Source organism: Sarcophilus harrisii, chromosome 3 (assembly GCF_902635505.1).
Source record: "Sarcophilus harrisii chromosome 3, mSarHar1.11, whole genome shotgun sequence".
NCBI classification, from domain to species: Eukaryota; Metazoa; Chordata; class Mammalia; order Dasyuromorphia; family Dasyuridae; genus Sarcophilus; species Sarcophilus harrisii.
The window spans coordinates 274296705-274312870 of NC_045428.1; the positions used below are offsets into that span (position 1 = coordinate 274296705).

Consider the following 16166-nt stretch of genomic DNA (forward strand, 5'->3'; position numbering starts at 1 on the left):
ATTGTTGTGACCTCATTTGAGGTTTCCTAGGCATTTAAAAAATAGTATTAATAATTAGTGTTATTATATTAATGAGTCATATCTGACTCTGTAACCACATTTAGAGTTTTCTGGGTATTTTTAAAATAATAATAATAATAACTGTTGTTGTGTTGATGGATCATGTCTGACTCTTTTTGATCCTATTTGGGATTTGCTTGAATTGGAGCAGTTAACCATTTCCTTTTCCAGCTCATTTTACATATGAGGAAAACAGAATCAAACAGGCTTATGTGACTTGCCCAAGGTCACTTGCCTGGGGCCAGATTTGGACTAAGGAAAAGTAGTTTTCCTTACTCATAGCTCAGGGATGTTCTATCATATAATACAGCATTATATATAAATGCTACAGTTAGCATTTATGTAGAGCTTTAAGATTTACAAGGTGCTTTAAGATGTCATCTCACTTGATTCTGATCAGTAAGTTTTGTTATTATCCCTGTTTTACAAATGAGGAGGTGGGGAGGAGCTGAGAGACCTTTAAGTAACTTTATCCAGAGTCATGCACCCAGAGACATTTACATAAAGTAAATGTCTGAGGCAAGGTTCATACTCTGGTCTTCTTAAAACTCTAAGCTCCAACCTATTTTCATACAAGGCAATTTCTAGTTGCCTTTTCTCAGACTTCTCCAGTGAGAAATGCTAGCAGGGTCACAGAACTCATTTCCCAGCACACTTATATGTTGTTATTAGAAGGTTTCCTTGAACAATTCCAATAAACTTGGGATGGAAAATGCGATCTAAATCCAGAGAGAGAACTATGGTGATTGAATATAGATCAAAGAATAATATTTTCATTTTTTATTTGTTTTTGTGGGGTTTTCCCCCTTCGGTATGATTTTTCTTGTAAAACATGACAAATACAGAAATGATCAAAAGTATTGTACATGTAACCAATTTGGGATCACTTGCTATTTGGGGGAAGAGAGGAGGTAAGAAAGGGAGAGAATACAAAAATGAATCTTGAAAATTGTATGTATATTTGAAAAAATAAAATATTGAGAAAAAAATAGAAGGATGCTTTGAATGTTGGGCTGATGTGGCTCACTGAGGTTATTCTGACAATTTACTTGACCCCGTACTCTTTTTTTTTTCTAACTCTTTTCTGTGCCATCAGGGAAGTTCATCGCTGGAACAACTGATGCAGAAGAAGCCTCCAAAATCCTGGCAGAGAAGAGGAGGCAAGTTCGTCTACAAAAAGAGCAAGAAGAACAAGAAAGGCAGGAGAGAGAAGAGCGAGAGAGGTATTCTAACACATTCATTGCAATGGTGGGGGTAGGAGGGATAGACTGTTCAATGGAGAGAGGGATTTTCTGGATGATATTTTTAATAGAAGGGGATCACTCACATTTCTTCACACTTCACTTTTCCCTCACTATGGCCCTTGTAAATGTAAGCAGTCTATGTAGGATTCCTATTTTGTACGCAGGAGGAAAGCTACTAGTTCACATATTTTTGGTGTCTTGCTCAGGCTCTTAGGCCATCTCAGTGACCTGAGTTTATTAGAAGGGAAGCATAAGTGGGGCAGCTAGATGGTTCAGTGATAGTAGACCTGGATTCAGAAGAACCCGAGTTCAAATACAGCCTCACGCACTTAACACTTGCCAGCTGTGTGATACCAAACAAGTCACAACCCCAATTGCCTTGTTCTTCCCCCAAAAAGGTACACTGAGTATTATAATAGATATATCCAATTTTCGGATATGTGCTTTTCTTTTAGAGAGAGGGACAGAAAGAAAGAAAAAGAGAGAAGAGAAAGAGGAAAATAGAAGGAAAAAAGAAAGGGAGAGACACATAGAAAGAGGACCTAAAGAGAAGGAAAAAGAAACAAAGAAATTTATAATTGAAATCAGTTATTTTCAAATAAAAATCAATTAGAAATACAGGTTATCCCAATTAGTGCAATTAGTGCAAAACTATTAAAAGCTTAATTATAAATATAAATTATTAATATAAAATAGAGTGTTGCAAAAGTTCCAAAAGTCTAGTGCAATTGGATACAATACAAGTTTTAACAATCCTAAGTCTAAGAGGAAAGCCTGTATATTGATAATGGCTTCCAAGTATATAGCATTTTTATTTCCCAAAGTGCTTTCTTCCCCACCTTTGCCCTCCTTGAGAACATGCAATTGCAATTTGCAGATATTATTACCCTGGTTTTTATAGGTAATTAAACAGAAACAATTAAGTTCAGTGGATTGCCCAAAATTATACTGGCTAATAAGGCGAGGATAAAGCTAGGACATAGTCAACATTTTTGAAGTGTTTACTGTGTCAATGACTTCAGACTCGGGACTTCTGATTTCATATCTAGTGCTCCTGATAACAACTAAGAAGACTCCTTTTAAGTATAAAGTTTCTCCTGCTACTGTTGCTTCTCCTTTTCTTCCTCTTCCTCCTAATTTTCCCCCTTTCACCCCTGCTTTTATTTATGATAAGAAGATGCTTAGATACTGTCATCTCTGTGAGATAAAAGGCAAAATAATTGTTTTAACACTATTAAATATTAAATTAAAAATCAGTACTATTTTTAAATAATTAATTCCAGAAGGGTTCTTTGAAGTTCCATTTGTCTTCTGCCTTTGAAGTTTTAATTCCAACCAAAACAAGCCCAAATAGGCTCCTCAGCTGTTCTGAAATCATTGAGTGGTATCTATATGGCCAATGACATACTTATTGTTCCATCTAAGCTTTTTTTTTTTAAATCATTCTTATTGTTGAGATTTGTCATTAAAAAAGATTCTTTTTTAATTGCTATCATTCAGGGCATTGACATTTTATATCCTATGATTTAACAAGCCATTATATTATCATTACTATGCATATAACTGAGAGAAAAATTAACTTTAATGTGTTTGGATTTTTTGGAATTCAAGCAGTTTAGACCCTAAACCAAGTCTTTAAGCCCAATTCATAAAATCTGTGTTAATAACTGGATATAAAATGCATATGTTTGTGAACAGGCTGGGATGGGGGGAGGCGGTTGTCTTTATGAGCAAAGCATCAGCCTAGACTCAGAGCTGAATTCATATCCAACCTCAGATGGGGCCTTCCTAGCCTCATTTGCAAAATAGAGCTACCTACCTTCCACAATTTTTTTGTGGTTAGATGATAATATTTGCACAGTGATTAACAGAGTTCCTAGCATATAAGCATCATATAAATATTAGCTATCATTATCAGTTTCATTACTTTATGGACATTATTCATTAGGACTTCTTACAATTTCTCCTTTTGAATGTGTGATTTTTTTTTTTTTAAAGGCTAGAGAGAGAAGAACTGGAAAGAAAGGCAGAACAAGACAGAATTCTCCAAGAACAAGAAGACCGTAAGAAGGAAGAAGAAAGAAAGCAAAGAGAAGAAGAAGAAAAGAGAAAAGAAAAAGAAGAAGCCCAGAAGAAAGCTATGGAACAACAGCTTTTAAAAGAGCAACAAGAGAAAGAAAAACAAGAGAGAGAACAGCAAGAAAGAACCAGAATTGAAAAGCAGGTACAGTATATTTCCTCTGTAGAAGTAAAGGGAAGGGGAGGAGAAGGAACATGCATTAATTAAGCAACTACTGTGTGCTAGGTAAAGGTAGTCAGCTGGTACAATGAATACAGTGCTGTGATCTCAGACATTTATTAGCTGGATAATCTTGGGCCAGTCACTTAACTCTGTTTGCCTCAGTTTCCTCATCTGTAAAATGAGCTATAGAACAAAATGTCAAACCACTCCATTTTTTTGCCAAGAAAACCCCAAATGGTATCCAGAGAGTTGCACATGACTGAAAAGTGGCAAAAAGTGCTTATTTGATCTCATAGAACTCCTGGATGCTATTATAATCCCCATTTTATAGTTAAATACACAGAGGTTGGTTAGGTGACTTGCACCAACACAGGGAGATACAACTAGGGATTGTTGAGCATAACTCATTTTTCCAAGAAGCATAAATAATAGAATCATAGACTTTAAAAATTAGATGGAATCTTCAAGATCATTGTGTAGATCATTGGAATAGTCCAATGCATGAATCCCTTGTATAATATTCCCTCAAAGATGTTGAGTCAAGCTTTTTCTAGAATCCCTCCATGATAGAGGATTCACTGCCCACCAAAGCAGCCTTTTTAAAAAATAGTAATAGCTTTTTATTTTTCAAAATACATGCAAAGATAATGTTCAATATTCACTCTTACAAAACCTTGTGTTCTAAAGTTTTCTCCCTTTCTTCCCACCTTCCCCCTTGCCTAGATAGTAATTCAATATAGGGTAAGCATGTGCAATTCTTCTAAACATATTTTCATATTTATCATGAGCAGCCTTTTTTTAACAGCTGAAATTGTCATCATGAGTACTCATGATGATGAACATGATGAACACCCCCACCATAATGTAATTTACTCATGATGTTCATCATTACTCATGATGTAATTGTTCATAAAAAAAAATTGATCAAAAATAATTTATCAAGAAATTATAATTGTACATTTCCCAATGTCTCTCACCTTAAAGAATGTTATTTCATTGGCTAAACATTAAATATGTTTCATGAAATGTCATTCATTCATCAGGTATTTTAAATATTTTATATGCTTAGATTGATATAAAGATAAATGAGATAAAAGTCCCTTACATGAAATACAACCTAAGTCCAGATATGGTTTTCACCTGTCACATCTGTAGTTATACCCAGTTTGAGTCACCATCGCCATAAGAATAGAAAAAAAGAATGAAAGCTATGTGAACTCCAAGTGTTTTGACCAGTAACCACAAATAAACTTGACCTATTCCACATCTTTTTAATTAGAAAGAGGAGGCAGAAGCTAAAGCACGGGAAGCAGCTGAACAGATGCGTCTAGAACGAGAACAAATCATGCTTCAGATAGAACAGGAAAGACTGGTGAGAAAGAAGGTAAGGGCAGGAGATGGGGAAGGACCAGGTGAGTCTTGGGTTAAAAGAGAAGCAGGAGGAAGCAGGCTATCTTTCCACGGAGCATAGGCTCGCTTGAGGAGCTTTCCCAGGTCCTGATCCAGCCTCCGGCTGATGGATTCCTGGTCTCCTTACCTGTTTTGGGGTACCTGTGCCCACTGCCCGGCTTGTCAGGCTATGTCTTCCCTTGGTGGGCCGGCACTGATTGGTGGATATATACCAGTCTGAAGATATATATATATATTTTTTTTAATGGCTGATCATAAATGACAAATCTTTGACACAAGGAATGAGCTAGCCATTTCTCAGATGTTAACATTTAGAGGCAAGATGGTGTAGATTGGTGTTAGAGCCAGAACACTGGACTTGGAATCCTGGATTTAGTTGGAAGATGTGCAGTTTCTGGCTGTGCTGATTAGTAGCAATATAGTTATGAACAAGCCACTCTACCCTTCTGGGACTCTTTTTTTTTTTACAAATAGATAACATAGATTTATAAAATATTTGCTTTCCTTTTCTCACAGGGTTTTTGTGAAGAAAATGCTATATAACTTAAAACAGATAAATCAGGTTTTACAAACTAAGAAGCTTCAGTTTTACGTACAGTTCTCTCCTGTTTTACAATGTATATAGAAATGCTTATTTTGTTAAGTTCAGAATGAAAAAAATTAAATGCTATGCAAATGTATGAGTTTTAAAATGTTTGGCTCTTTTTCTGTTAAATTTAGAGTTAAGAGGTTCAGATTCACATTCTGATTTGAGAACCCTTTCCCTTCACAGTCTCTGAGAAAACATCCATTCTATGAATTATGTCAGGTTGCATCCTTTCTTCCTAATTTTATATTTTTTTTTGATGCTGAGTCATTTTTTAATTTATTTCCTTTGTTTTCCAGAGAATAGATGAAATCATGAAGAGGACAAGGAAGAGTGATGTTTCAACAGAGGTGAAGGTGAGGGATTCACAGTGTTATTTTTATACATATCTACTATGCTATAAGATTTTGGCTTGGCTTAGAGATCACAAAGAGAAATAAAGAGACAGATAAAGCATTGACTAAGTGCTTACTGTGTGCCCAGAGCTGTGTAGCACTAAGGATACAATACAGCAATCCATGACTATCTCTTCTCTCAAAGAGTTTATATTCTGATGGGAGGGAATTTGTTATTGTTGTTTATTTGCCCTTCATTCTCAAACAGGAATCATAACATCAGGGAAATAATACCAAGATGTGCAAATGAATTGGATTTAAGTGAGGGAGGGCTGTGCAAGGTCACCTGCCTCACTTTCTCCTCCAGAGCCATCTGGGTCCAGTGGCCAGATATAGATCAGGATGGCTGGAGATGGCCCCGGATGCAGTGGGAGATCTTGGCCTTTGTTGTCCTGCTGTTGTTAAAGACACATTGAGAGTACTCTCCCTAACCATCTGTCTCATCAAAGCCACAGATTCCATCAGGCTTCCTCACTTGAGACCTTAAATAATCTCTGCAGTTACTAACCCTTTCTCCCCTCTTGAAATTACATTGTATTGCTTTAATATATTCCCTATATGCATTTTATATACATGTTGTATCCTCCTGGTATATGGGAGAAAAAGGACTTTTTCTTTGAGGAAAAGGATTTTTTTCATTTTTGACTTAGTAATATCCCTCATTCTTAGCACACTATGATAGAGGCTTAATAAATGTTGGGTTTAATTAATTGGTGAATAAGATGATCCAGCCAAGAACTAAATATTTTCTAAACTTTTAAAAGTTGTTTCTCCCTCTGCCTCAAATTAATCTTTCACATATTTTGTTTGTGGCAGAAGGAAGAGCCTGCATTGGAGACTCAGCCCAAACAAGAAACTCGGCCAATTTTGAATGTGGAAAATAAATCAAAGCCTGTTGTTGTACAGAGTAAAGTAGGTGAGTAAAGAAATGGGTTTATGCTTGGTATCCTGTTTTTAAAACATCTATAACTAATAATCATACATTGACCCTATCATTTTTTTTATTGCTAGGAAGGTCCTAAATCATCTTGCCCAATTCAGTGTATAAAAGATCTTTCTCTCCTTTCTCCCCAGTCACTGTGTTCATTTGGAAAATCATTGATGTCACAGCACTTATATATGTTAAAAAACTTTATATATGTTAAAAAAAAAAAAAACCCAAAGCAAGGAAGACATGCAAATAGGTAAAGGTGAGATAAAATTATCCCTATTTGCTGATAATATGGTGGTATACTTGGAAAATATGCATTGATACTATAATTGGAAAATTCCTGAGGAATCAACAAAGATAGTAATCAAAACAATAGCTTCAGAAAAAATAATTGTACCAATGCATGAGTCGTGACAATTCTAAAGGACTCAATAATGGAAAATATTCATTTCCAGAGAAAGCTAATGAACTGAGTGCATATTTTTTCACTTTATTTTTCTTGCTTTTTTCCCCTGACAACATGGTTAATATGGAAATGTTTTGCAATGAAAATGGGACAACAAGAAAAGATAGAATCCTACTTCTGTTTGTATTCCAAGAAAACTTGTAATTTTATTGAAGGATTGAACCAAATGACCCAATAAATGTGTTTCCCCTTGAGTTACTTTATTTCAGTTATTTTATGATTAACCTAAGGCACTCTGTTTTTAATTGACTTTTGTGTTCCAAATTAGAAATCAATGGATTAACCCCCTACCAAGAAACTAATGGTGTGGGACACTCTGCTCCTGAAACTATCTCCCAGGATGTCTTCTCTAATGATCTTAAGCCAGTGACAGGACTTATACATCTGGATGCCCTAGATGGGAAGCTGAGCAGTCTGGATGATTCCACGGATGAGGTTCAGTCTATGGATGTTAGGTACATGTGTTCTTTTTATACTTAACACTCTTAACTGACTTGTCTTGAATTTATCTCCTTCTACTCTGATGCCAGTGAAGCAAGTCAAAGTAACTTTGGATGATGTGACAAAATTTATGCTAGCAGGTTAATATTAGGTTCCTTTATTTTCCACAAGGAGGTTTTATTAGGCTTTCACAAAATAAGGTAATTAATTTTTTTTCAAGACCTCAAGCCCCAAACTTAAGAAATATTTGATATAGCATTCACTAGTTGGGAACTTGTACTATGTTATGTTATTCTAGAGCAGTGCTGGGAGATGTAAAAGCCCAGGCAAAAATAAAATTGCCGTGTGTGTGTCTGTGTCTGTCTATCTAGTGGAATGAGGGGAAGGGAGAGCCAGACTGGTGAATATAAGGCATGGGAGAAACTCTGTGTGTCATTGCAAGGATGGCACTGGAATGGGATCAAGGGAATTGTAGCTGACAAAACCAGCATCAGGAAAAAGACAGTGTGTACAGTGTTGTCAGAGGCAAAAAGAAACAGATTCCTGCAGCTGTATATTGACATAGAACACCATAAATGAACATAACCTGTATTGTATTATTTTTTGTTAAATCTTTCCCATATTACATTTAATCTGAGGCTGTTTAACTTTGAGTTTGACACCTCTGTTATACAGGAACTGAAGAAAATATGTCCAGTTGGACCCAACACCATAGTCCATTAACTTCTTTGTTTTCTTGCTGAAAGTCTTTATTATAGTCTGTTGGGAAATCTTTCCTGGGGGAAGTCTGATTTCATGTACATACAAACATGTGTCTGGATCATTTGAAGGCTAATCATGAACTAGTAGCAACAAGGGTCAGCTAAGTGGCAAAGTAGATAGTCTTGGGCCCAGAGTCAGGAATATTCATCTTTCATGAGTTCAAATGTGGCCTCCAGATACCAGGGGTGTAACTTTGGACAAGTCCCTTAATCCTGTTTATTTCAGTTTCCGCATCTGTAAAATTAGCTGGAAAAGGAAATGGCAAACCACTCCAGTTTCTTTGTCAAGAAAATGCCATTGAGATCAACAGCATAAACCATTACCACTAGATGTGTGAGAATCCAGATATTTTCAAAGCTTTTCTCCTTTAGAAGTCTATAAGATTATACAAAGAGTAGTATAAGTCTCTAAAGAGTTGACCTCAAGGATGAGCATTGTGTAAACCTTAATCTCATCAGATTTGGCTCAAAGAGAGAATATCAGACATATTTAGTTTAATATAGAATCTTATTTTATCCTATAGGGAAGTAAGAGGAGAAAGAAGAAAGCAGAATTTAATAGAAGGGAAAACAGAAGTAGATAAGAAAGGGGCAGGAACTGTAAAAGGGAGGGCAGATCAAGAGAGGGAGTGGTCAGAAGCAAAACACTGGTGAGGAGAAAAAAGGGAAAGGAAAGATAAAAATATAACTTGGATAAAAAATGATGGCGGGAATTAATTATTTTAACTGTGAATGTGAATGGGATGAACTCTCCCATAAAACGGAAGCAGATAGCAGACTGGATTAAAAGCCAGAACCCTACCATATGTTGTTTACAAGAAACACATTTAAAGCAGGGAGATACATACAGAGTAAAGGTAAAAGGCTAGAGCAGAATCTATTATGTTTCAGGTGAAGGAAAAAAAGCAGGGATAGCCATCCTGATCTCAGATCAAGCAAAAGCAAAAATAGATCTAATTAAAAGAGACAAGGAAGGAAACTATATAATCAAGTAATATCAATACTAAATATGTATGCACCAAATGGTATAGTGTCCAGGTTCCTAGAGGAGGAGTTAAGAAAGCTACAAGAAATAGACAGCAAAGAGTTGACCTCAAGATCAAGAAGGGCCTGGGTGTTTTAATTCTTGCCCTGGTCACATATTGGCTGTGTAACCTCCACAAGTCAATGAGCTTCTTAATGATCTGGGCAATAATTTAAAAATATAAAGGGTGCCAGAATGCACTGATAGAATTTTTTTATTAAGAATTCCTCTGCCTTGAAGTCACAGGTCCAATTAAAGAAAACAAAATCTGGATAGGGCAGGGACAGGATCTCATCAGATCCTTCTCCTCTGCCCCAGTATCCCTCCCATTATGCCAGGAAGAAATCCCTGAGGCAAATGGCTAATCCAGGCTTTGCCAACACAGTTCAATAGGCCAGTAGGCTTCATGGATCCTTTTTTAAAAGGGTCTTAGGAGTTGGGACAGGGAAGACAGAGGAAATCTGGTGTCAGGCTTTTAAGAAAAGATAAAGAGGGGTGAGAAATGTGTTGTTTGAGGGAGAATAGGTTTCCTGACTCTCTCTGACTTTATGTCAGTAGTTTTCACAACAACAATTTCTAATCGGAGGAAAAACTTTCTAAACCTGGTCTTAGCTACATTTCTCCTGCCTTTTCTCTTTCCTTATATTAAGTATTTAATACTAAGTTATAAGATTGGCAGAGTATGCAGATTGGGTGATTTTTGCCTCCCTTCTTACCTGGTCTTACTCTTAGCCAAGCTTTTCACAAAACTCAGCAGATATGAGAAGAATGTTGTTCATGTACAGCCGCTGTTCCAAAACTGACTTTGGGTGATAAGGAGAGGAAATCAGGGAAGCTGAAGTTTTACTTTTTAAAAGGTTACATTAGGAGGTGGGATCTTATTGTGGTGTCTGGAATCAGCCAGCTAGGTCCACTAAGCAGTGTTCCGCAGCCTGTCTTCCCAAGGACTGTCCCTCTCTCTAATAAGATCATAGATTTAAAGCTAAAAAAGACTCCAGAGATCATTTTACAAATGAGGAAAGAGGGCCAGAGACTTTGGGAGCACCACAAAGTTAGTGGGAATGATAAAGAGCAATAGGGAGCAAAAGAGGCTGAGAGAGAAAGTTGGGCAGATAAAAGGAGAACCAGAGAGAGTAGAATCGAAAAAGTCTAGAAAGGAGATGGTATCTTGGTGGAATAATGTCTAGGTGTGTATAGAGGGGCCAAGGAAAATCAGGATTGAGAAAGGGCCATTAGATCTGGCAATTAAAGATAACTTTGGATCATGGGTAACTTTGAAGGGAGAGGTATCAATGAGTTAAAAGGCCAGATTGAAAGTTTCAAAGAGAGTAAAGAAGGCTTTCTCAAGATAGTTTAGCAATGGAGAGGGGGAGGAAAGAGAAAGGTTATTGCAGTGGTCAGAGCTAACTTTCTGGAGAAGGATAGTATTTGACTTAAAAAATGAGTAAATATCCAGACAGGCAAACGGGATGGAAAAGAATATCATGTGCATCCCTAATAGTGAGAACAAAGGCACAGAATCATATAAGCACAGAAAATAGTCCTTCAGTTTGGCTGAAATATAGAGGGGAATGGCAGAGAGGGGTGGGAGAGGAGAAGAGATAAGGATTGGAAATAGAAAGCAGGGAATCTTAAATACTAGACAGATCTGTTTGACCCATACAAAGCAGAGAATTCTAATGGGCAAGAACCAGGTTAAAAAAAAAAAAAAGTGATACTGAAAGATTTCCATTTTCCACTGGGAGCCAAATGGGGCAATACGTATTCACTTTGCAGCTAATTTTGCTGGTTATAAAATTTTTGCATGTTATAAATATCACTTTTAGGTGGGATGGACTCCAGTAGTCATGGCACTATATCAGACTCATCCCAACCAGCCCTCTAGATGGGGGGATATTATGTGCCGAGGCAATGGGCATGATGATGATCACATGTGCACAAATATCGGACTCCTTCATGAAGCTCTCTTTAGCTTTAGTTTTTTGGTTTTGCTTTCTGTTTTGGCTTTCCAATCTATAGGTTGGTGCGCTTGAAATGACTTGCCTCAACATAGAGTAAGTGTACCTGCTCTCTCTACTTCTTCATTCAGGCTGCATGGAAATGTGTCCAAATATAGAAAGCCTAACCCAAGAGCCATGCTGTGCCTTCACACAAATCCTCCCAGTCCATGTTGCTTGTTTTCATACACAGGAACTTGATGCTTATTGATCCTCTAATTTTGACTAACCTCATTTGTTTTCTGATTGCGTCCTCTACAGTTCGTTCTACATGCATTTTGCCTCTAAACCCACTTTTTATAGGAGAAAAATAAGCAATAAAATTAAAATAAAATTAGGAGGAAAAAAATTTTGAGCAGTGGAAAAAAAAAATCTCTTTTCTTTCTAGTCCTGTTTCAAAAGAAGAACTTATCTCCATCCCAGAATTTTCACCAGTGAATGACATCATTCCCGGCGTTTCTTTGGAACAGAATGGAACCAGTAATGCTACAGCCATTGAAGATCTTTTAGATTTCACAGGCCCCCCAACTTATCCCAAGAGAAGTGAAACCCTTGCCCTGGATGACTGTAACAAAAATTTGATTGAAGGATTTAACAGTCCAGGACCAGAAAATACACTTAATACAATATGTTGATGAATACAGTATGCTATAATGTAAAGGTACAGTACTTTGATGGCTATGTAGTGGGACTGTTTTTTTTCTTATTTTTCTTTCTTTTCCTTTTCTCTCTTTGTCCTTCCTTCCTTTGGCTCTTGTTTCTTTCCTTCTTTTCCTTCTTTCCTTATTCATTTAGGCTGGAAGCATAGCAGATAGTCACTGGCCTGATTCCACTACTGTTCTGAAAAGAAACTAATAATAAATAGTAATAGCTCAAAGTATAGATGGCCACCTAAACCACTGTTGTCTAACTTAAATAGAAATAGATCTTACTGACTGCATAATGACTTAAAAAAAAACATAAATTAGCATTATCTATGTTATATTTTTATCTATTTTGTTAAACGTTTACCAATTTAATTTTAATTTGGTTCATTTCCTTGTAACTCAGTTGCTTGTAACTTGACCTTTGTCCACAGATCTGAGACCAGAGACCCAAATCTCTGGATTCCCACAGTCTAATGCTTTTAAATATTAAATTAGTCAGGGATAACAATTTAGTGTAACAAATATGGGTTAATTTTTCCTTTTAACTTGGCCTTAAGTTTGACATCTCTGGTCTATAGATCTGAGACCAGAGACCCAAATCTCTGGATTTCCAAGGTCTAATGCTTTTAAATATTAAATCAGGGATAACAATTTAGTATAACAAATATGGATTAATTTTAGAATTTATTCATTTAATTCTCTTTTTTAAAAAAAGTTGAAACTTTTTCATATTAAATCAATCAGTTTAATCAAATAGTCTTTTGTTTAAAAGTAGCAACTCAAACAGAATCTCTTGATTAAAAGTTTTCAGTACTGTGTTGCCAACTGTGAAGATTTCTGTTATTCAAATTAAAATTTGAACTTTTAATTAGTTTATTTGACTTCCGGAAATTAAGTTAAAAGACAGACTAAGAAATGCTAAGTAATTTTTATAATCAGTTCCATTGTCCATTCTTCTCCTGAGCTTTGGGATATCATCCCACTCCAGCATTTCAGATTGAAATGGCAAGAATTATCAGAAAGGTTGGACAGAGGTGCGAATTTACAGAAGTTTCTTCAATAGAGCAGGAAAATTATATATGATATCCTAGTCCAAGTAGAAAGTAATCTTAAACATGCATTATCATTACCAGGTCAAAATAAAAAATACTTTCCCCTCTTGTCAAATTCATGCAAGCAATAGTTGATGAGACAAGGATTAGAATCCAGGAATTCTGATTCTAAATGTAATTCTCTTTCCAACAGATCACATTAGCAGAAACCTTGAAAAGTAGTGGATTTAAAGGAAAATACACATGTAAATAATATCATAAAATGATTTCTCTGTTCATATGCTCTCCATTGAAAAATTAACCTGTTTTCAAATTTTTATGGTTCATTTTATTGCCAAGTAAGAATCCCATTCCTGAGAAAGACAGGAAAGTACTAATACTATATAGTAATTTCAAAGAGAGATAGAAGGAAAATTCTACGTCATAAACTTAGAAGTAATGATATTTCATTTGGTTGGCATTAATTTTTTTTCATTTTTGAATTGACAGAGGAGTATATGATGGAAGAAATACAGACCTGTGATGCTGCTGGCAGTAAAATATGAATCGTTTATCATCAAAGAAGCTTCTGCAGTCCTTGACCACTGGATTCCAATAATTAGAACTGAATGTAATATTGTGTCTTCTCAAGGGTTCTATCTGCCCTCAATGGCTAAAAGAAAAAAGAAAGAAAGAAAAATATAGAACTTGACTCTTAACCCTTGATTGGTTTCAGGGAAGCTTCATTGAGCTGTGTATTAAAGCTTTGACTACTAATCTAGTACTTAAGCTATTATCTTCATCATTATCTGAAGAATATCAAAGACTTCAACTTGTTAGTTCATTTTATAATCATTCTTCATAAGTTGGGTCACATAAATATCTAGATGCTTTTCTTGTAAATACATTTAACATTTATCACGTTTACCTGAAGATCACCTAAAATATCCTGGACTTGAGCAGCATGCCTATCCTTGTTTAAATGGGGGAAGGCATTCAAGAGATTACTTCCTACCATTTTCTCTCCACCCTTCCTCTCCCTTCAGTCATGCTTTCTTTCACTGAAGACTTTGAAATGAGTTTTCATTGAGGAAACATAGCATGCTTTACTATATAGTTGCTATAATTGAGAAGCCCTTCTGGCTGCTGTTGTTTATCCAGTTAGAAAATAGCCAATATGTTCTGTTCTTTTTTTGTTCTCTTTTTGCTTTTTTTTTTTAAAAAAAATCTATTGATCTGGTGAGAAGATAATTCCTACCTTCTCATAATTACTCCCATCTGCCTTTGCAGCTGATTGTAACAAGTTAGCTTTCACATTGTACAATGGTTTCTGTTTCTGACCACAGTGTTCCAGATTGCAATTGAAGTTTCCCGTGGATTTGTCTAAATAATATATTTCTGATACAAATAGAAAATGCATTTGTTTCTGGCAGTGGTAATGGTGATGGGTTTTTGTTTGTTTTTGCTTGTTTTTTCTATTTTAGGTTATTGTCTCCATCCCACCTTTAGTAAAAATTAAATCTAAAAATTTCAGTGAAAACTACTATGAGACACTGATGGGTCTCAAAAGGGCACAGTATTTTCACTTGCTTTAATGATATCTGTCTCTGTAATATGTTGAAACACCTGTATAGGAAAATTCCCATGAAACCTTATCATTGATAACATTTTGTGCCATATGAAATGCACTTTTGTTCATTTTATTTCTTTTGATGGAAAGTAACCTTCAGGCTATATCATTCTTTTCTTCTTTGAGGCCTTGTTAACCTAGTACTTCAAAGGACAAGGGAGACCAAGAATTTTAGCAGATGTTAACAAAAAGTGGGAACATTGATAATGTGGAAAAGTTGATAGAATGTCATGGTCTCAGTAGTAACCTTGTCCTTGTGCTTTGAAAACCAGCAATTGTTTAAGAATTAAATAGCTAATTGTTATTCTGTGTGTATGTGTTTGTATGTACATATAGATGTACAGTACATATATTAAATAAAATACATGTCTACTATGATGTAGTTCCATTCCTCTTGGTATATGTCAGGAGAGTCCCTTTTCCAATGAGGGAACAGGTCCAATGAGGAAGATGGTACTTAGTCTTCCGAAGGAGATTTTCCTATCCTTTCCTCATTGTTTATTTTGCTGTGATATATTGTGCTTGAGAAATGCCATGGAAGATGTTTTACTTGGCTGGTCCTACTGTATACTTTGGAGAGTCTTCCTTTGCATGACATATGTAGCATGTTATAAAAGTGAAATACATGTTCATTTGACGAGTCTTAATCTGCTTGCTAGTGTTTTGTTCTGTGTTGCTGACAGGAAATAACTCATTCCCTCCCTCCCCCACAATGGTATATATTTGCTATTTCTGAACTTTACCATAGAAGAAACAAGTAATTCATTCTCATTATTCTTAATCATTTAAAAATTTGCATGATCACAAATTAGGCAGATAAATTAACCTCTCTACTGACAAGAAAGAGCTCATAAATAATAATAGCAAACAGCTAATGTTTTATAACACTTTAAAATTTGCAAAACACTATATAAACATATATATCTCATTGCATCATCATACCAACACTTTGAGGTAGATGATATTCTTCTTGCGTAGACTGAAATTATTGCCCTGGGAGTCATACAGCTAGTGTCAAGATTTAAACTTCATTTTCCAACCCTAATTCCAGTGCTCTCTCACCTGTAACCCCTCATATATTCTTTATAAATTCAGAATTCACTAATTAAGAATTTAAGCTAGTATTAGCATGTTTGTTAAGCAAATTAATATGAACAAGATCATAAAGGAGAATCTTTTGAGTAAAGCAGATTTTTTTCTCAACCACTTAAAAGCAGTTTAGTAGCACCTCCATTTTGTGTGTATAGTTGAGAACCATAAGGTTCTCAAGAGAATGATGGACATGGAGTCAGGAGATCTGA

The 16166-nt window shown here is 35.7% G+C and overlaps 1 protein-coding gene across 8 annotated transcripts in view; it reads left to right on the forward strand.

Annotated features, from left to right (window-relative positions):
* The window catches only part of MAP7D2 (MAP7 domain containing 2), a 69491-nt gene extending 53979 nt beyond the window's left edge, over positions 1 to 15512 (forward strand). For all 8 annotated transcript variants that reach the window (XM_031959511.1, XM_031959513.1, XM_031959514.1 and 5 more), the window contains 8 exons: positions 1157 to 1283; positions 3303 to 3528; positions 4826 to 4930; positions 5842 to 5898; positions 6754 to 6853; positions 7603 to 7789; positions 11946 to 12218; positions 13746 to 15512. In XM_031959511.1, coding sequence (XP_031815371.1) covers positions 1157 to 1283; positions 3303 to 3528; positions 4826 to 4930; positions 5842 to 5898; positions 6754 to 6853; positions 7603 to 7789; positions 11946 to 12192 — 1049 coding nt within the window. In that variant the 3' untranslated portion in view covers positions 12193 to 12218; positions 13746 to 15512. The remainder of the gene's footprint in view (positions 1 to 1156; positions 1284 to 3302; positions 3529 to 4825; positions 4931 to 5841; positions 5899 to 6753; positions 6854 to 7602; positions 7790 to 11945; positions 12219 to 13745) is intronic.
* The last annotated feature ends 654 nt before the right edge of the window (positions 15513 to 16166 follow it).